At 38.9% G+C, this 17,100-nt stretch overlaps 1 protein-coding gene across 2 annotated transcripts; it reads right to left on the reverse strand.

Moving 5' to 3' along the window:
- Positions 1–369: 369 nt before the first annotated feature.
- Positions 370–15,276, reverse strand: SPO11 (SPO11 initiator of meiotic double stranded breaks). Of its 2 annotated transcripts, XM_010365110.2 has the most exons (13): positions 15,041–15,276; positions 12,429–12,542; positions 11,102–11,190; positions 10,624–10,690; positions 10,282–10,390; positions 9,541–9,627; positions 8,898–8,934; positions 8,446–8,555; positions 6,000–6,099; positions 5,325–5,362; positions 4,171–4,247; positions 1,502–1,613; positions 375–1,008 (listed from the first exon to the last, which is right to left on the reverse strand). In XM_010365110.2, the coding sequence occupies exons 1-13, from the start codon at positions 15,169–15,171 to the stop codon at positions 889–891; spliced, it is 1,191 nt and encodes a 396-aa protein (XP_010363412.1). In that variant the 5' UTR covers positions 15,172–15,276; the 3' UTR covers positions 375–888. The 2 variants fall into 2 exon arrangements, with proteins under 2 accessions (XP_010363413.1, XP_010363412.1); XM_010365111.2 differs by lacking the exon at positions 12,429–12,542 and having other exon boundaries at positions 370–1,008; positions 15,041–15,230.
- Between the last annotated feature and the right edge of the window lie 1,824 nt (positions 15,277–17,100).

Consider the following 17,100-nt stretch of genomic DNA (forward strand, 5'->3'; position numbering starts at 1 on the left):
GGTTTACGCCATTCTCCTGCCTCAGCCTCCCAAGTAGCTGGGATACTTCTATAAATTCTTATTCTTGCTTGCAAGCACAAGAAACTTTCAGTGCAATTAAAGGTTTACTGAAAGCACAGAATAAAATCATAAAACTCATCTCTGGCAAAATTAAGATAGGTTTATGGAGGGAAAAGGTCACATATTTACTGTTGGAGAAGTACCTTATTAAAATCTGAGACTTCTGTAGATCTTAAAACTGAAGAAGTTTTTTGTTCTACAGACCTAGACTAGAGAAGCATTCAAGACCTTGGAGAAACTTTTCAAATAAATAATATTATCAATAAAAAGTAGGCTCAATACAAAATAAAGCAAAACACTGAAGACTATATCAATCCAAATATTTATTCATATCGAATTTTACTAACTTAACAAATGAATTAACGGAGTAAGACGCCTAAGTATAAAGGCAAAGGAAAATGTAAGAAGAAACTACTGAACACCACAGTTCATTTGCAACATCTCAAATTCAGATCATTATGATTTCTGTTACCAGTAAGATACTTTATGCCTTAGCATTAGTTATATCGTAGAAGGTAAATAAAGTATTTTGTAGACTTTGATGACATGTATAAAATATTATTTTTTCAAACATAATTTAAAGGTCAAAATAACATATTCTTTTATAATTTACTTTAGAAGATAGGATAGAAATCTGTCTCTACAGATTTTCTAAAGAAAATTGGAGTACAGCATTTGTTTTGACAAAAAAAATAATTAATGGAAAGTTATTGTATTTCACCTTTAAGAATTAAGAATATAATATATGTTCTTTCCACAATAGTATCTGCCAATCAAAACAAAACTAATGAAAAGCCTCTGGCAATCAGAAGTTCTTCTGATTTATTTTTATATCCATCCTCCAAATTTTAATTTGTTAGGTAAGTACACTCTGGAAAGATAATCTGATGACAGGAAAGTCAAAGCTTGAATTTCTGCCTTCATTTTAGAGTCTGCCATTATTTCCATCTGTCAATAAAAGTAAAATATACTCATACCAGAGTTCTTAGCTGCATTTCTGTCAATTCAACAAACTAGTAATCTAGAATTGCTTTATTCTCCAAAACCAGGGACAACAGCCTTAAGGGTCAGCCAGAATATTCTAGAGCTGCTACAGCTAAAAATATCTGGAGTGAGAATACTCTGTATGCTGTCTTCAATAATTAGGGATAGTCTGAATCTTTATGATTTCTTCTTCCTTTTTCTAATCCCACAAACTACGATACAGCCATCAAGAATGTGTATATAACCATGATAAGGATAAAAACAGGCCAGCTGCATTCACTGATCTCATCTATTAGCATTCATATGACTCAATTTCAACAACTATTTACCGCCAAATAACACTTATGTTAGTCGTGTCATATAAAATTTCAAGAGGGATATTTTCCAAATACGATGTGAATAACCACTACTAAAGTAAAAACAAACATGCACACTTGAATTGTAAAAAGAAACATACTTCTTTTCTCCAAAATGGCTGGCAGGTAACATAAGGTCTCCTCAGGATACTGTCAAGTTTCATTTGGTCCCTGTTTGTCAGTGGAATCAAACTATCTTTAGGTACATTTAACCTGGAAAAAAGTAGGTGAAAAAAATCAGTTAAAAAGTGTTTCTGTAACTTGTCATGTATTTTGCCTGTATTTATTGTACTACTTCAAGAAACTCAGAAATAAGAAAATTAGTACAGATCTACCTCTTACATCCAGGATTGAGGGGATCTGTCATGTCTTAGACCAGCAAGTTTTCAAGTTCATAGTGGAAGTTTGTGTTTCCACAGTAAGATTCTAAAGTTTTTGTTTTCCTTCATGTCACACTCGTGGGATGATGACAGGATGACAGGAAGACCGATATTGGTTATTAAACAAATGCCAATAGCACTACCATCATGTATATAGATACCAGGGCAGCTTAATAATATACAGTTAAGCCTTTCAGAGCCTCACACTCTTCTGGCAGTGAGCTCCAATATGCATGGCCAATGGCTGAGATTCACTGAGGGACTTTAGGTTCCATTGAGTATTTAATTCTTCATAATTCATTGAAGATTCTGGGCCATGGAAATTAGTCTCTCACTTTTATCACTTTACACACACACACACACACTCTCACTTTTATCACTTTACACACACACACACACACACACACACATTCTTACCTATCTAGTTTTAAATTTGAAAAACATGGAATATAACTTTATCATGGTATGTGTTTTGAAAATAGAACATGAAAGGTCCTGGATTTACGGTGTGGTCTACCTTTTGAAGTCACAAATCCTAGATTTCCCAGGAGGGTCTTTTTCAATGTGTCCATAATTATGACCATTTGCCAGGGGCAGCTCTTGGATAGGGGTGACAATTTGATTGAAAGGGAGGCCTAGAGATTTCCCTTGCAGCCCGCTTCTGTAGCTACCATAGTGTTTTTCCTTTGATCGTATATTCATTTGGAATGGCTTTTCAGTGCACTGATAGAATTTATGAGATGCAGCTAGAGTTTCTTGAAGCCATTCACCTTAATAATTATCAGATCATATGTCTTGAATTTGTGTTAAAATTGTTTTTATACAAACAGATCACCCCCAAGGGATTTTGACCATGACACACATACACTAAATTGAACACGTTAATTCACTGGAGTGTAAATATTCAAAAATAAAAAATGAAATGTTTCCTCTTGGACCTTCATTTTGTAGAAAGTGGCTGATCACCCAAAACCTGTTCACATTCCATATTTAGGAAACAAGCATCTGTTATCAAGGATTGCTCACCACTTAAAGAAATCCAATAAACATGTTTAAATTCATTCTTACTGACCAATTACAACAATAAGAAAACATTTAAAAATATCACATTAGCAGAGGTGAAAAAAAGTGTTAATGCAGTAAGCTGAGGGACAGGTGGACTCTTACTCTTCAGAGAAAGCAAGATACTTAATCTATCCAGACAGCAGTCAAGCCCTGATTACGGGGATCCTCTTTGACCCACCAGTTCTTCTGGGAATTCAACCTGAGGGACTAATTAAGGATGTGCCTAGAGATTTAGTCACAAGAGACTCCATCAAAGCACTACCTATCAGAACAGAGATTTTGGAAACCACCTAAATGGCTATGAGGGAATGGCTGAACAAACACTAGCACATCTAGAATTAAAACTCAGCAACAAAAGACGCTAAAATAAGAAATGTACTTTATTGACATGGAAAAGTGATCACATTGTGTTGTGTTTTAAAAAAAGCAGATTACAAAATAACAGAGTATGATCTCAGTTTTGTGAGAAAGTTATGGCTATGCACAGAAAAAAAAATTTACAAAGGCTGCTGATCTGTAGGTGATATTTAACTTGTTACTTAATATTTTTTTCTATAATGAACATATATAGTAAATTTGCCAAACTTGAGGTTCCCAAATTTTAACAATCTTAAAATGATATTTTTTTTGAAGTTAAAAATTTAAATCTATGACAAAATTGACTCATATGGCAAATGATGTTGTCAATGGTTACAATTTAATTGGATTTACTGTATTGTATTATTATTTTTTATTTTTTTGGAGACAGAGTCTCGCTCTGTCACCCAGGCTGGAGTGCAGTGGCGCCATTGTGGCTCACTGCAACTGCCGTCTCCCAGGTTCAAGCAATTCTTGTGCCTCAGCCTTCCCGGTAGCTGGGATTACAGGCATGCACCACCACACCTGGCTAATGTTTGTATTTTTAGTAGAGACAGGGTTTGTCATGTTGCCCTGGCTGGTCTCAAACTCCTGGCCTCAAGCAATCCACCCGCCTTGGCCTCTCAAAGTGCTGGGATTACAGGCGTTAGCCACCATGTGCCCGGCCTACAATGTATTGTACTTTTAAGTACAAACAGTGTATAAAATGTCTTCACCATAAGAGTAAAACAAAAACAGTTTTTAGCTAGCTGAAAGTGTAACACATTAACCAAATTGATGTGTTAAGTATTTTAGTAGTTGAAACAGAAACATTAATGAATTTAATCCATAATTATATAATCATAAGTCATTGTGGACAATATAAATAAAAAACATTAAGAGCTTTTCCTTGTGACTTTTTAGGCTTATTGTTACATATGACAATGAATTGTCATTTTAAATATCCTAGTTCTGCTATACTATCTAACCTTTTCAGATCAGAAGGGAGAAGACCAAGCCATCTAATAGCTGGAACTGTGAGACGATGAGCTTCAAAAGACATAGACTAAAATAAAGAACAAAAGTATATTAGGTGAGGCTAAATTGCAGAAAACTAGCATTCTTGTTTTTCAGTCACATTTTTCACTTATTAAGAAGGACAAGTACTAAAGCTGGCTTCACATGCCCAGAGCCCACAGAAGTAAGAAAACCATCAGGAGCTATGCTAAGCTGGGCTTTTAGTGAAGGTGTTAAAACTTTCTGGGTTAAGTGCGGTGGCTCATGCCTGTAATCCCAGCACTTTGGGAGACCAAGGCAGGAGGATGGCTTGAGCTCAAAAGTCCAAGTTTGCAGTGAGCTGTCACTGTACCACCACACTCCAGCCTGGGTGACAGAGTGAGACCCTGTCTCAAAACAGCAACAAAAGAACAACAACAACAACTTCTATGTAGTGTTTCTGTGTTAATTTTCTAAAGCAAACTATAAATGAAGCTCTCTGATCTACATTTCTTATTGTTCATGATTCCCCATCTTACACCCTGCTCCACCATCCTTTTCATCTGCTATAAATTTTGCCATGCATCACAATCCCTTGGAGGATCCCACCCCTAGAGATTTTGGCTCAGTAGTTCTCGATGGGGACTGAGATTTGCATTTCTAAGAATATTCCAGATGATGCTGATGCTGCTGGCTTCGGGCCACTCTGTGAGGCCACTGGTATATGGTAATTGTAGACACTGGCGGTGACATTTATTGTTTCCATTTCTCTTTATAGTGGGAGAAAAGGGATTAGAAAAGTCAGAATTCAAGGCTCTATATAATATTTGGAGTATATTTGGTGATCAGACAGCGTTGTTATTACCCCAGAGCCCCACAGTTCCTTCAGTATGCCAAGAGAGTACAGGATAATAATGCCATTTGCCCATAGCTAATCCCACTCTGTCATCTGTGGTTGCACTGGTCATACTGGGAGCCGGAGTCACAGCCGCCGATATACAGATTGCTCCTAGAATAGGATACTAAGCCCTCGGTACACTTTGGGTACTCTCAGCCTACTTGGGGGTGATTAGTAAATGCAGAAATCACCTCAGTGAATATAAAATATCCAAATAATAAAAAAGGAAAACTGCTTTTCTATACTTACCATAGATCCATACTTATAGATGCACATTATTTCTATGCCTGTTAAAAGAAAGTTTATACATTACAGGTTAATTTGCACTCTCAAATTTTATCTACTATCTACAATTTAAATTTTGTGGACATCGCCAGTGAAAAATTTATCGTTCTCAGTTTAATATGACAAAATAACAATAAATTGTCTCAAATAATTATAGACCTAATTTTTTTTTTTTTTGAGACAGAGTTTCGCTCTGCCACCCAGAGACCTAATTTTAATGTAATCATTTTCTTTTAAAATGTTTGATAAAAGTGTCCTGAGAGTAGAAAACACAACTACAGGCTGGGCACGGTGGCTCACACCTGTAATCCCAGCACTTTGGGATGCCGAGGTGGGCAGATTATCTGAGGTCAGGAGTTCGAGACCAGCCTGGCCAACATGGTGAAACCCCATCTCTACTAAAACTACAAAAAATGAGCCGGGCATGTGGCATGTGCCTGTAGTTCCAGCTACTCAGGAGGCTGAGGCAGGAGAATCACTTGAACCTGGGAGGCAGAGGTTGCAGTGAGCCGAGATCGTGCCATTGCGCTCCAGCCTGGGTGACAGAGCAGGATTCAATCTCAAAAAAAAAAAGAAAAACACAACTACAAATATGATTTAGTTATGACTATTGTTATAAATAGTCCAATGATAAATTACCATGTGGATCAGCATCTACAAGAGTGAAAACAGGAACATGAAACGTATCCCAGAGTTTCCTGACTAAAAGTCTTGTGTTTAGATCAGGAACTCCCTTTCCCTAAAAGCAAGATGAAAATTAAGAATTTTAACTTCAGTAGAATAAAATGGTTACAACTACACTCTTACTAATAATTTAAAAGTTAGGCTGGACGCAGTGGTTCACGCCTGTAATCCTAGCACGTTGGGAGGCCAAGGTGGGGGGATCACCTGAGGTCAAGAGTTTGAGACCAGTCTGGCCAACGTGGTGAAACCCTGTCTCTGCTAAAAATACAAAATTAGCCAGGTGTGGTGGTACATGCCTGTAATCCCAGGTACTCAGCAGACTGAGACAGGAGAACCACTTGAACCTACAAGGCAGAAGTTGCAATGAGCTGAGATCATGCCATTGCACTCCAGCCTGGGCAAAAAGGATGAAACTCTATCTCAAAATATTACTACTACCAATAATAATTTAAAAATTACAGGTTATGCTCATACAATGGTTAGTACTCTGCATGTGGCCACAGCAACCCTGGTTCATATCTGAGCCACAGCACCGAAAAAAAAAAAAAAAAAAGGTTACATCTTCCTACCTTGGATTTCAGGTGCTGAAAGACTGGTGTTGACTGTGAAAAAAATTGTACATTATATACAAACAGAGTGAAGGACTGGGAATTATGCCAGTCCTAGGAAATGATCCTAGGGAAATATTTCAGCAAAAACAGAAATAATAAACACCCTACATATTTAAAGATGCTCACTGAAGTGTTATTTAAAATGGCAAAAACTAATAATAAATAGCCAAAATATCTAACAACAGGGATGTGGAGAGGCAGCACAGTGCAGTGGTGATCTGCACCAGTTGCAGGGCCAGGCAGCCTGAGCTCGCATCTCAGCTCTGCTACTTCTTAGCAGCATGAACATGAATGAGTAACAAAACCACTCTGTGGTTTGGGGCTCTGTGACAACATATGAGATTATTATAGGATTATTTAGGGTTTAATAAAACTTAACTGGTGGGATAATATTATGAAGTCATTAAAATAATAATTATGTAGAAAAGTAAATTGAAGAGTGTTACAACAATGTTAGAGAAAAGCAGAAAACCAAATGAAACGGAGCAGAGGAAGAGCGCAGAGTAGCCCTAGAGATTCAGAATGGGCTTTGGGTTACCGCTGCGAGTTTGAATTCCCTCTCTGCCCATCATCAGTGGTGTGATGTTGGGCAAGTTTCTTAGTCTCTTTAGGCCATGGCTTTATCTATAAAATCAGCATAAATATGCCTGTCACACCGAGTGATGGCATTATAGTAACATGGAGTTCAACTATTCAAATCCAGTCCTGGTTTTGAATAGCCATCCAGATGTGGTAAAAATACCTTCCTGCATTCCAGTACCCCATTATTAAGGTGACGATGATGTTAGTACCTACCTCCTAAGGCCGTTGAGAGCCTTTACAAGTTGATATATGATAAACACCAGTAAATGTGAACTCTCACTACGTCAAGTGCTTAGCAGGGCTCCTAGCTCATCATGGGTACTTAGTGTATTTTCACAATGTTCTTTGGGAAAAATAATAGCACATGAACACAGTAGAGGAGTCAAATAGTATTAAAGGACCTGGTGGAAAATGGCTCTTCCTAATATGGCCCTCGAGTCCCAGCCCCTTCTTGAGAGGCGTTTGTGAGGGATGTTTATGGAGGCAGTGAGGAGCGCTGCCCTGGAGAGGAGGCGGAATGGAGTCTTAGGAGGGCTGACCATTTCCACAGAGGCATCCAGATTTAGAGCAGAAGTATCAGACAAAACCAAAAGTTTTTGAACTGGCGAGGAGGGAAATGACAAGTCTGGTGTGGCAGGGAATCAGTTAGTTAGAGTGAGAGATAATTGAAGTCGGGGGCCTGTCTGGAGGCTACCAGGTGGTGGTCTTGTGTCAGAATGAAAGGGGAAGGATTAAGGGGAAAGGGCTGAAATGAAAGAGATTCCCAAGGCCAATTCAAAAGGACTTGGTGACCATGGGATGTGAGCAGTAAGTCAAACTGACTGACGTGTGGACCTCATTGCAGTATCTGCATTGATAGCCACAGGACAAGTGGCAGGAACACTCAGCTCTTCAAGGAAGAAAGCTTTTGAGTGTGGTTTTAGAAACATGAACTTATCAAGGTTACAGCACTCTATGATCATGCCATGGGACTTTGGCCTGGGCAACAGAGCGAGACCCTGTCTCTATTAAAAAAAAAAAATGAACTTGAGGTGACAGCCAGCTTTGAGGATGTTTAAATAAATACCTTGGAAATTTCTGTTCTATGATTCCAAAGGATGCATTATATTGAAAACAGGACATTGTGTAGATAATATTGTAAATCCTCTTACCAATCACCATAACAGTATATATTAGTATTGGAATTATAGTAAAGTTAGATAATATACCGTAATCATGATGCATGGAGACAATTTGTTGCAAAAGTTGTCATCTAGGAGCCGCTGAAATGTTGCATCTTTTTCTACAATTAATACAAACTTTGCATCTGTAACTAAATCTGTGAAGTTAAGGCTGATAATTTGAAAGCAAGAGTATTTCAGTTTAATCACCAACTAAATTAAGGTGCCATATAGATAATTCAAAAGCAGCTATAAATACAACATTTTCATTTGTACCTTCAAACATATAAACATATCTATTCATATATTCAGATATCTGTCTCTTCCACTAGATGGTGAGCTCCTAAAAGAGTCCTAAAGAAAGGACCATGGTGTGTTCATCTTGACTGCTATAGGGTCTAAGTTGTTCCTTACACATTATGAAGGCTTGGCTTACCAAAGGAATGAATGAATGAATGAACATTCCAAAAGTTTAAATAGTTTTCCCACTTAAAGGATACTCCGAATTCCTTGAATATTAGATGGCACAGCAACAGCCTTTTAAAAAAACAAAAACAAACAAACAAAAGAAAAACAGTTTTTATCTCACATAAAAAGCAAAAAACCACATTTTTTAGTTTATCACAAAGCCCTCTGTTTTTATTTTTCTTTGACCATACCAGTCATCAGAGGCTTATTCCTCTGTGAAAAAATAGTAGAAAACAGCTTTACCCCTCAGTGAGAAAACCGGCACATGACTCACAGCAATTCTCCCAACAGGGGTACTAACTTTAGTATTGTAGACTCTCTTTGTATCTAAGCCCAGCAAATAGTTCAGTATTAAAAATATCGCTTTCAGAACCAGAACATTTAATGAAGATTACTAAATAACCACGCTAAAATGATCAAGCTACACTTTATCTGAAAATGGTGCATTTTTAAAGAGTTGTATATGTATGCTTATTTCATTCTGACATTTGACAATTAGCATATTTTGAAACTATGTAATGTACAGTACTGTAAAGCATATTCCTATTCATCTTTCAGTTTTATTTTGAAATCTTAAGCTCTAGGTTACATAACAAACCAAGAAATACAATTAGGCTTCAAAACTGAAGGAGCTAAAAGAGTTAAAGCTGTGAAAACATCGATGATGCTTCTTACTGTTGCACCACAGGTACAATTCACTTTGGTGCCATCTTCCTCGATATACCTTAAGTTGCCAGCAATTAAACCTTTTGATGTAGATAACTGCAAAAAATAATAGACATATTTGAAACCTGTTTCACGAATATGTTTTACGCTATTAAGTCACTCCTCGTGTTCATCTACTAAATTATTGGTATTTTCACTTGGGTTGAAATTTAAGAGACGAGGCCGGGCGCGGTGGCTCAAGCCTGTAATCCCAGCACTTTGGGAGGCTGAGACGGGCGGATGACGAGGTCAGGAGATCGAGACCATCCTGGCTAACACGGTGAAACCCCGTCTCTACTAAAAAATACAAATATCTAGCCGGGCGAGGTGGCGGGCACCTGTAGTCCCAGCTACTCCAGAGGCTGAGGCAGGAGAATGGCGTAAACCCTGGAGGCGGAGCTTGCAGTGAGCTGAGATCCGGCCACTGCACTCCAGCCTGGGCGACAGAGCGAGACTCCGTCTCAACAAAAAAAAAAAAGAAATTTAAGAGACGAAAGAGAAAATATGTAAAGGTATTTAGGAATTAAAAATATTTGGTAATTCATCAGTTTGGTCCATTCACCCAAAGGAAAATATTGAGAATCTATTATTTAAATTTATAGTGAGAAAAATGCAGCATCAAATAATATCAAGGCTATATTATGTTTTAAAATTATGTTTTATGCAAGCATTTTGTTTTAAAATAAAATATTTGTATTAGGTACTACTTACTATATGCAGACTCCTCCTTGACACTTTTAACATACAAGAAATGTCATTGATAATATTGTCCACAACAGTCTGGTTGCCAAAGAGTTGGCTGTCAGTGTAATATATGTCTCTGTGAAAATTTAAAATACATATTTTTAATTAACCATATTCCCTTTGAATATGACAAGTATTAGAGTGTTAACCGAAGAAAGCTTTAACTGGATGAAAACACAACATGTAAAAAAAGTAAATTATGAGCCATAGTTTAGTCTTATGTAACTTTTCCAAGTATATAATAAAAGTTAATCCAAGTAATTCTCACATTACATTTTAAAGAGTAATTTACTAGAACAATATATTTACCTTTTGGTTGCATAAGTGTTGCTCTGTACTAACTTATAAATCATGGACAATATTTTAAGGATTAGAGCTGGAAAATAAGATTCAACAAATAAGTTGCTCATCATTTCTCTTATTGATTCAAAAGATACTGCTATCAAGGATTTTAACTTAACTTCAGTTAACATTTAAAAAATTATCTTTCCGAAATGGGAGGGTTAAGTACAGAACAATTACCTGAGGAATCAGTTAAAATTAATTGCTCTATGGACAGCAAAACTAAGAGGATGACTTTGCACTGAACCATATACCTTGAAAAATATATTTATGTTGATAACCTACTTCCGTAGTTATTGACAATGAAAAATTCTAGAAATTTATTTTATGTACAAAAGTGGTCTATTAAAACAAGTAAAATTATTTAACTTGGAACAAATAAAATTAAGAAGATAACAAAATTTATTTATCCTTTATTACCAAAAGCTAAGAACAATTAACTTACCAAATTTTTTAACTGATTTTGGTGAATCACTTTTGATCTTTCTTGTGGTGCAATGGGATACCATCTGAAGACCTACAGAATCTTCAAACCTGTCGTTTTGTTTAAAGCAAAGGAATAAAGTGAAAAAGACAACTTCTAAACACCAAACGATATATACTTATGGTCTTTAAAACCCACACTTCTTCTCAATTTAAGCACTGAAGCTTAGGATCAACTGGTTTGAAAGCATAGATCATTCCAGGTGCTAACTAGGAAATTAGATTTGTGACATACAGAGGCACCAAGATAAACCATTTAACATAAATGAGCTAATACCTTTGATTAGGGGGTGTGGGAGTGTGTTTGTGTGTGTGTGTGCATAGTTTTTTCCTGGGAAGACATTTTTAGTGTATGTAAAACGTTTTCAAATACTTCACAATTAGTACTTTACTCATTTTAATAATCTACTCATTTAATAATTTTACTCAATTTAATAAGCTTTGAAATGTTTCATTTCTAGTTTACCTGCAAAATTACTTTACATAAAATAGCAATTTTATTAGGTTGTTAAGCTGAACTGCCAAACCTCCCCTAAAGGTGGCAGAAGGCACCAGGTGGATATGTCAGGTGTAAGCTGCTTCAAAGCTAGGTAAAATCCATCTTTCAAAACATGACTGAAAAGTATACAGCTTATATTACTTATATAGATCATAAAACAATAGTGAGGAAGGAGACTCAAAATTCCTTTCATTTTGTTTCTGTACCTCGTACAAAATATGAGAGGCTGAAAAAACCTGTATAACCAGGTTCAATAATTCTGATAGAGCTGTTTGCTGATTTTACCCTTTTTGGACACATGACTTAGCAGGGTTAGAAGGTCTGTCAGGAGAAAGCCTTAAATGTGCTATATGTTCAGGATACTTTTATTTTGGTCTGGTATCAGGATTGGTTATACTTCCCATGAGCAAGTGGTTTGCTTTTGTGGTATATATGAGAGTTGCACCCATGACATCTCCCCCTCTGTCTGCTAGAAAGCATAGCTCCAAGTTTAGTGTCTATTTTTAGAAAAATTATGAGACTTTATCACATGCATTTGGAATTCTAACATCTTCTGGTGCTCCATTCTGTTGGTGCTAGCATTATTTTCCCTTTGCCTCATCTTTCACACCTACTTCTAGTTTACATCACCTCTCTGTATGGTATGTATTATGTAAACTTCCTAAATCCTTTTTTTTTGGCAAGGTAATGGCAATAAAATGAAAAAAAAAAATGACCAGAACTCTAACTCAAATAATTCGAATAATGACATAGATACTGCATTTAAAAAATAAAAATGCAAAATGCCTACTTTATGTTTTCCCAGCTTGATCTGTTGTCTATCGTGAATGCAGGTGCTTCGTTTCTTGCCAAGCTTGTGATTATGTCTTGGATAATATTTTCTATAGATACAAGAACCTCAGAACTGAAACAATAAACACAGCATGATTCCATCTTAATCATGCATTTTGACTTTATAATATGTAAGATTTTCCCAGATCAATATTAAAGTAACTTTTTATTTTATTCTTTTTTAAGACTAGGTAATTGGGAAGGGATTTTTTAAAAAAGAGAAAGACTAGGTAATCCATGTCAATAATTATCTCTCCCATTAAACCTTTACTACTGCATTAAAGCAACTGTATTTACAAATAAATTTCATTTGCTTGTAATTTTACTTCTCAAGCAATTACCAATTGAAGGTCTTCCTTTTACATTAATGACTACATTTACAACTATATTTTTATCTACACTTCATATTAACCTACCGTAATCTAGCTGAACTTTAATACAAACTTGACTTGACATACTACTGATATTTTAATTAAAAAGTGATACAATATTGGCGTTGAATTTCTTTCCCAAAAATGCAATGCAAAAATTTCAAAAGAAACACCTTTTGTGGTCGCACATTACCCTAGTTAATCTCAAGCCTTAAAATCGGCTCTTCTGAAATTTAGTGATACAAAACAGAAATTTAATTACTACCCTGGAAAGAATGCGCGGTGGCTTACGCCTGTAATCCCAGCACATTGGGAGGCCGGGGCAGGCAGATCACGAGGTCAGAAGATTGAGACCATCCTGGCTAACACCGTGAAACCCTGTCTCTACTAAAAATACACACACACACACACACACACACACACACACACACACACACACACACACACACAAGCTGGGCGTGGTGGCGGGCGCCTGTAGTCCCAGCTACTCAGGAGGCTGAGGCAGGAGAATGGCGTGAACCCTGGGAGGCGGAGCTTGCAGTGAGCCGAGATTGCGCCACTGCACTCCAGCCTGGGCGACAGAGCGAGACTCCGTCTCAAAAGAAAAAAAAAAAAAAAAGAAGAAAAAAGAATGAAGTGTGAGTTCTGCAACAAACGGTGACTTGGCAGCGATTACGCCACTCTACAGCAAAATGCGAAGACTAAGCCCAGTTTTCTGTCAGCTGACTGTTAATTTCACAAGCCATCAGCTTCAAAAAATGTTATTCTGTTATAAACACCATTAGCTTATTGTCTAGGAAGAGAAATCAAATGCATTCTAGAAAATAGGCAAAATGTTGAGAGCTTTAATTTCCACAGGAACTTCAGAGTTTTTACTGAAAACTTGTGTATCAGAAAATGAATTTTAAAACTTTTAGTCTATTCTAATATTGGGAGGTAACAACTGACCCAAATACTCATTTTTCCTAGTTTGGAGAAACAAAGTATTGCAGGATAATACTGTAACCAACTTTAAGATACAATCAGATTCATCTACGTCTGCGCTATTAACAAGGGACTTGCCACTCTCCTTTTCCCTCACTCTCCTAAGTTCTCCCTCAAACTAAATTCTTTTGCAAAAATTGGTTTGCTTGTAGGTTTTTCAGATTTTTTGGTGGTTGGTTTGGGCTTAAAAATAAAAGGCTGAAAAACTTTGCTGAGCAATCAACCAAGAAAGCAGGTCAAGGAAACAAAACAAAGTATTTTTAAGTGAAAGTGGTCAATCACGTAACCATGTTTTCCGTTGTTAATTCCAACATGGGTAGCTGAAGGGTTCCTGTATTTTATTTTATTTTATTTATTTTTTTATTTTCTGACGGAGTCTCGCTCTGCCCCCCAGGCTGGAGTGCAGTGGCCGGATCTCAGCTCGCTGCAAGCTCCGCCTCCCGGGTTTACGCCATTCTCCTGCCTCAGCCTCCCGAGTAGCTGGGACTACAGGCGCCCGCCACTTCGCCCGGCTAGTTTTTCGCATTTTTTAGTAGAGACGGGGTTTCACCGTTTAGCCAGGATGGTCTCGATCTCCTGACCTCGTGATCCGCCCGTCTCGGCCTCCCAAAGTACTGGGATGACAGGTTTGAGCCACCGCGCCCGGCCCCTGTAATTGATTTTAAATACATAATTTAAAATATATACTTTGTCTCCACTTCCAAAACAATAAAACATGTTGTCTTATTATAAACCACTTAAAATGTGTTGATGTCCTTGTTAATTCTGAGAAAACCATTCGCTTACTGAGAGAAGACATACAACACTCATTTTCTTTCTCAAACAAAACAAAACAAAAAAACCTTAAAGTTTAACCTAAAATTTTATCTGAAAAAACGTTTAAAAAATACAAAGCTAACTGTACCCCAAACTCCCCAACCTATAAAGGATCTTTAGGAAATCTTCCAACCCAGCTGCAGAGAGCCTCCTGGAACATTCTAGAAGGGAACATCCTGGAAGCCACAAAAGAGCGGTTGACACCTGGCTTTCTTTCTGAGTTCAAAATAAGGGTTCAAAGCAGGTGGCGGGTACTTAGGAAGGATTTTTTGGGGGTTCCAGGCTGGCCCTCCAACGGGTTCCTCCTCAGCGTCAACACTAGGAGGCAGCCCGGCGCCGGGAAGAATGCCCGACTTCTCTACAGAGTGGCTGCCTCGCGCCTCAGCACCAGCTCCTGTACCTGGAGGCCAGGCGGCTTCCCCCACTGCGGGGCTCCTGGCCACCTCTCCTCAGGGCAGCCAGCAGGGACTCCCTGTGTCGGTCTAAAACCTCGAAGAACGAGGCCTCGGGCCCCATAGGTGCAAAGGCCATGAGGGTGGTGGGCTGCCAGAAGCTCCAGAAGCCCCTGTCCCGGGCTGCGCCTTTGGGGCGTCGCTGCGTGGCTTTCCCGCGCGTTCTGAGCGGCCAGCGCGTGCGCACACCCGACACCCAGAGGCGGGGCTGGACAGGCCTTTGCGTAGTTCAGGGCGTGGAGTGCGCAAGCGCAGGGCTCTCAGGCACGGTCTCACCTGCGAGGCCCTGAGGCGGGCGCCTCCCTGAGCTTGGGTCGCGAAGACGTCGGCTCCGCGTGGCTGAGCTGAGAGATGTTTGTGTGGCCTGCTGCGGATATTGGACCCAGAGTCCCTTAAGATGATTTAATTATTTTGGGGGTGGGCTGTTTAGGGACAGCAATATCAGCGATTTTTCGTTAAAACACATAACGATGAAGATCCAACTGTATGGGATAACAGCTCTCGGCACTGGGTTCAGCTGTGATTGAGGCAAGTGCAATCTCTGTCCTTACTAACGTTTCATAGCAGTTGAATGCCTCCAAAGCCCTTTGCACTCAGGTCCCTCTTCTAATTCCCTTAAGAACCCCAGCACTTTGGGAGGCCGAGACCATCCTGGCTAACACGGTGAAACCCGTCTCTACTAAAAAATACAAAAAACTAGCCGGGCGAGGTGGCGGGCGCCTGTAGTCCCAGCTACTCGGGAGGCTGAGGCAGGAGAATGGCGTAAACCCGGGAGGCGGAGCTTGCAGTGAGCTGAGATCGGGCCACTGCACTCCAGCCTGGGTGACAGAGCGAGACTCCATCTCAAAAAAAAAAAAAAAAAAAAAAAAAAGAACCCCAGGAAGTTCCTAATGTGTCATCCTAATTTTGCAGGAGCCAGGAAAGGTCTGCTCAGAGCAGACAGGCCTGGGTTAAAATCCCAGCCCTCCCACTCTGTAGGGCAGACCAATTTAGCAAATGAAAATGCAGGACAACCAGTTAAATTAGAATTTCAGATAAACAACAAATACTTTTTTTTTTTTAGGTTAACTACGTATCATATAATGTTTGGTATATACTTTCACTAGAAAGTTATTTCATAGCCATGCACAGTGGTGCTCACCTGTAATCCCAGCTACTAGGGAGGCTGAGGCAGGAGGATGGATTTAGAGGCTCCAGGAGTTGGAGGCTGCTATGCGCTAGGATTGTGCCTGTGAATAGCCATTATACTCCAGGATGGGCAACACAGGGAGATCCCTTCTCAAAAAAAAAAAAAAAAAAAAGTTCTTTTTTTTTTTAAATGAAAGGGCGCACATATTTATTACTGAACCCAGCCAACCAACGCATTCATAACAGGTTCAGAGAAAGAAAATATATTCCCAATAAAACATGTCCCAACTCTCCAGAGAGTGGCGACATTTTCACCTTGATGTGGTAACATGACTGTGACCTTCAGGCAGTATAAATATGTGTGCCATCTCAAGTGCAATTCGTTATAGGCCCAGCTTGGTTCTTCTCCAGTGTCTCCTTTTGGAGTTGTATCTGTTTTTATGACCAGTTTTCATCTGAATCCACTGGGGAATGGGACGATTTTGCTTTTATTTCTCGGACAGGAATTGCTTAATCCTGAAAGTCTTGTGAGAAGACATGGCGAGAAGCAGAGTCAAGCACACACCACGATGGCAGAGAAAGGAACGTTATTTCATTATTTATGTGAAATTCAAACTTAACTGGCATCTTGTATTTTATCTAGCTCCTCTCCCTCTTTACTATGTTGTCCCCTCGCAGACTTGGTGAGTGGTGCCTTTCCCCCTCTTGCTCCAAGCCTTCTAGAGCAGAAGATAGAAATTCTGAAGCCCCAGGAAAGGAGTCCTGACTTTGGGGAGGAGAGGACAGAGGAGCGAGACCCTCAAGGCGGCTCCAAGGCCTTTGGGGGCCTGGTCCTGCATGGGTGGGGTGCTGGGGGCTTGGCCCCAGAAGAGCCACTCGG

The sequence above is a fragment of the Rhinopithecus roxellana genome, chromosome 13, assembly GCF_007565055.1.
Source record: "Rhinopithecus roxellana isolate Shanxi Qingling chromosome 13, ASM756505v1, whole genome shotgun sequence".
Lineage (NCBI taxonomy): Eukaryota > Metazoa > Chordata > Mammalia > Primates > Cercopithecidae > Rhinopithecus > Rhinopithecus roxellana.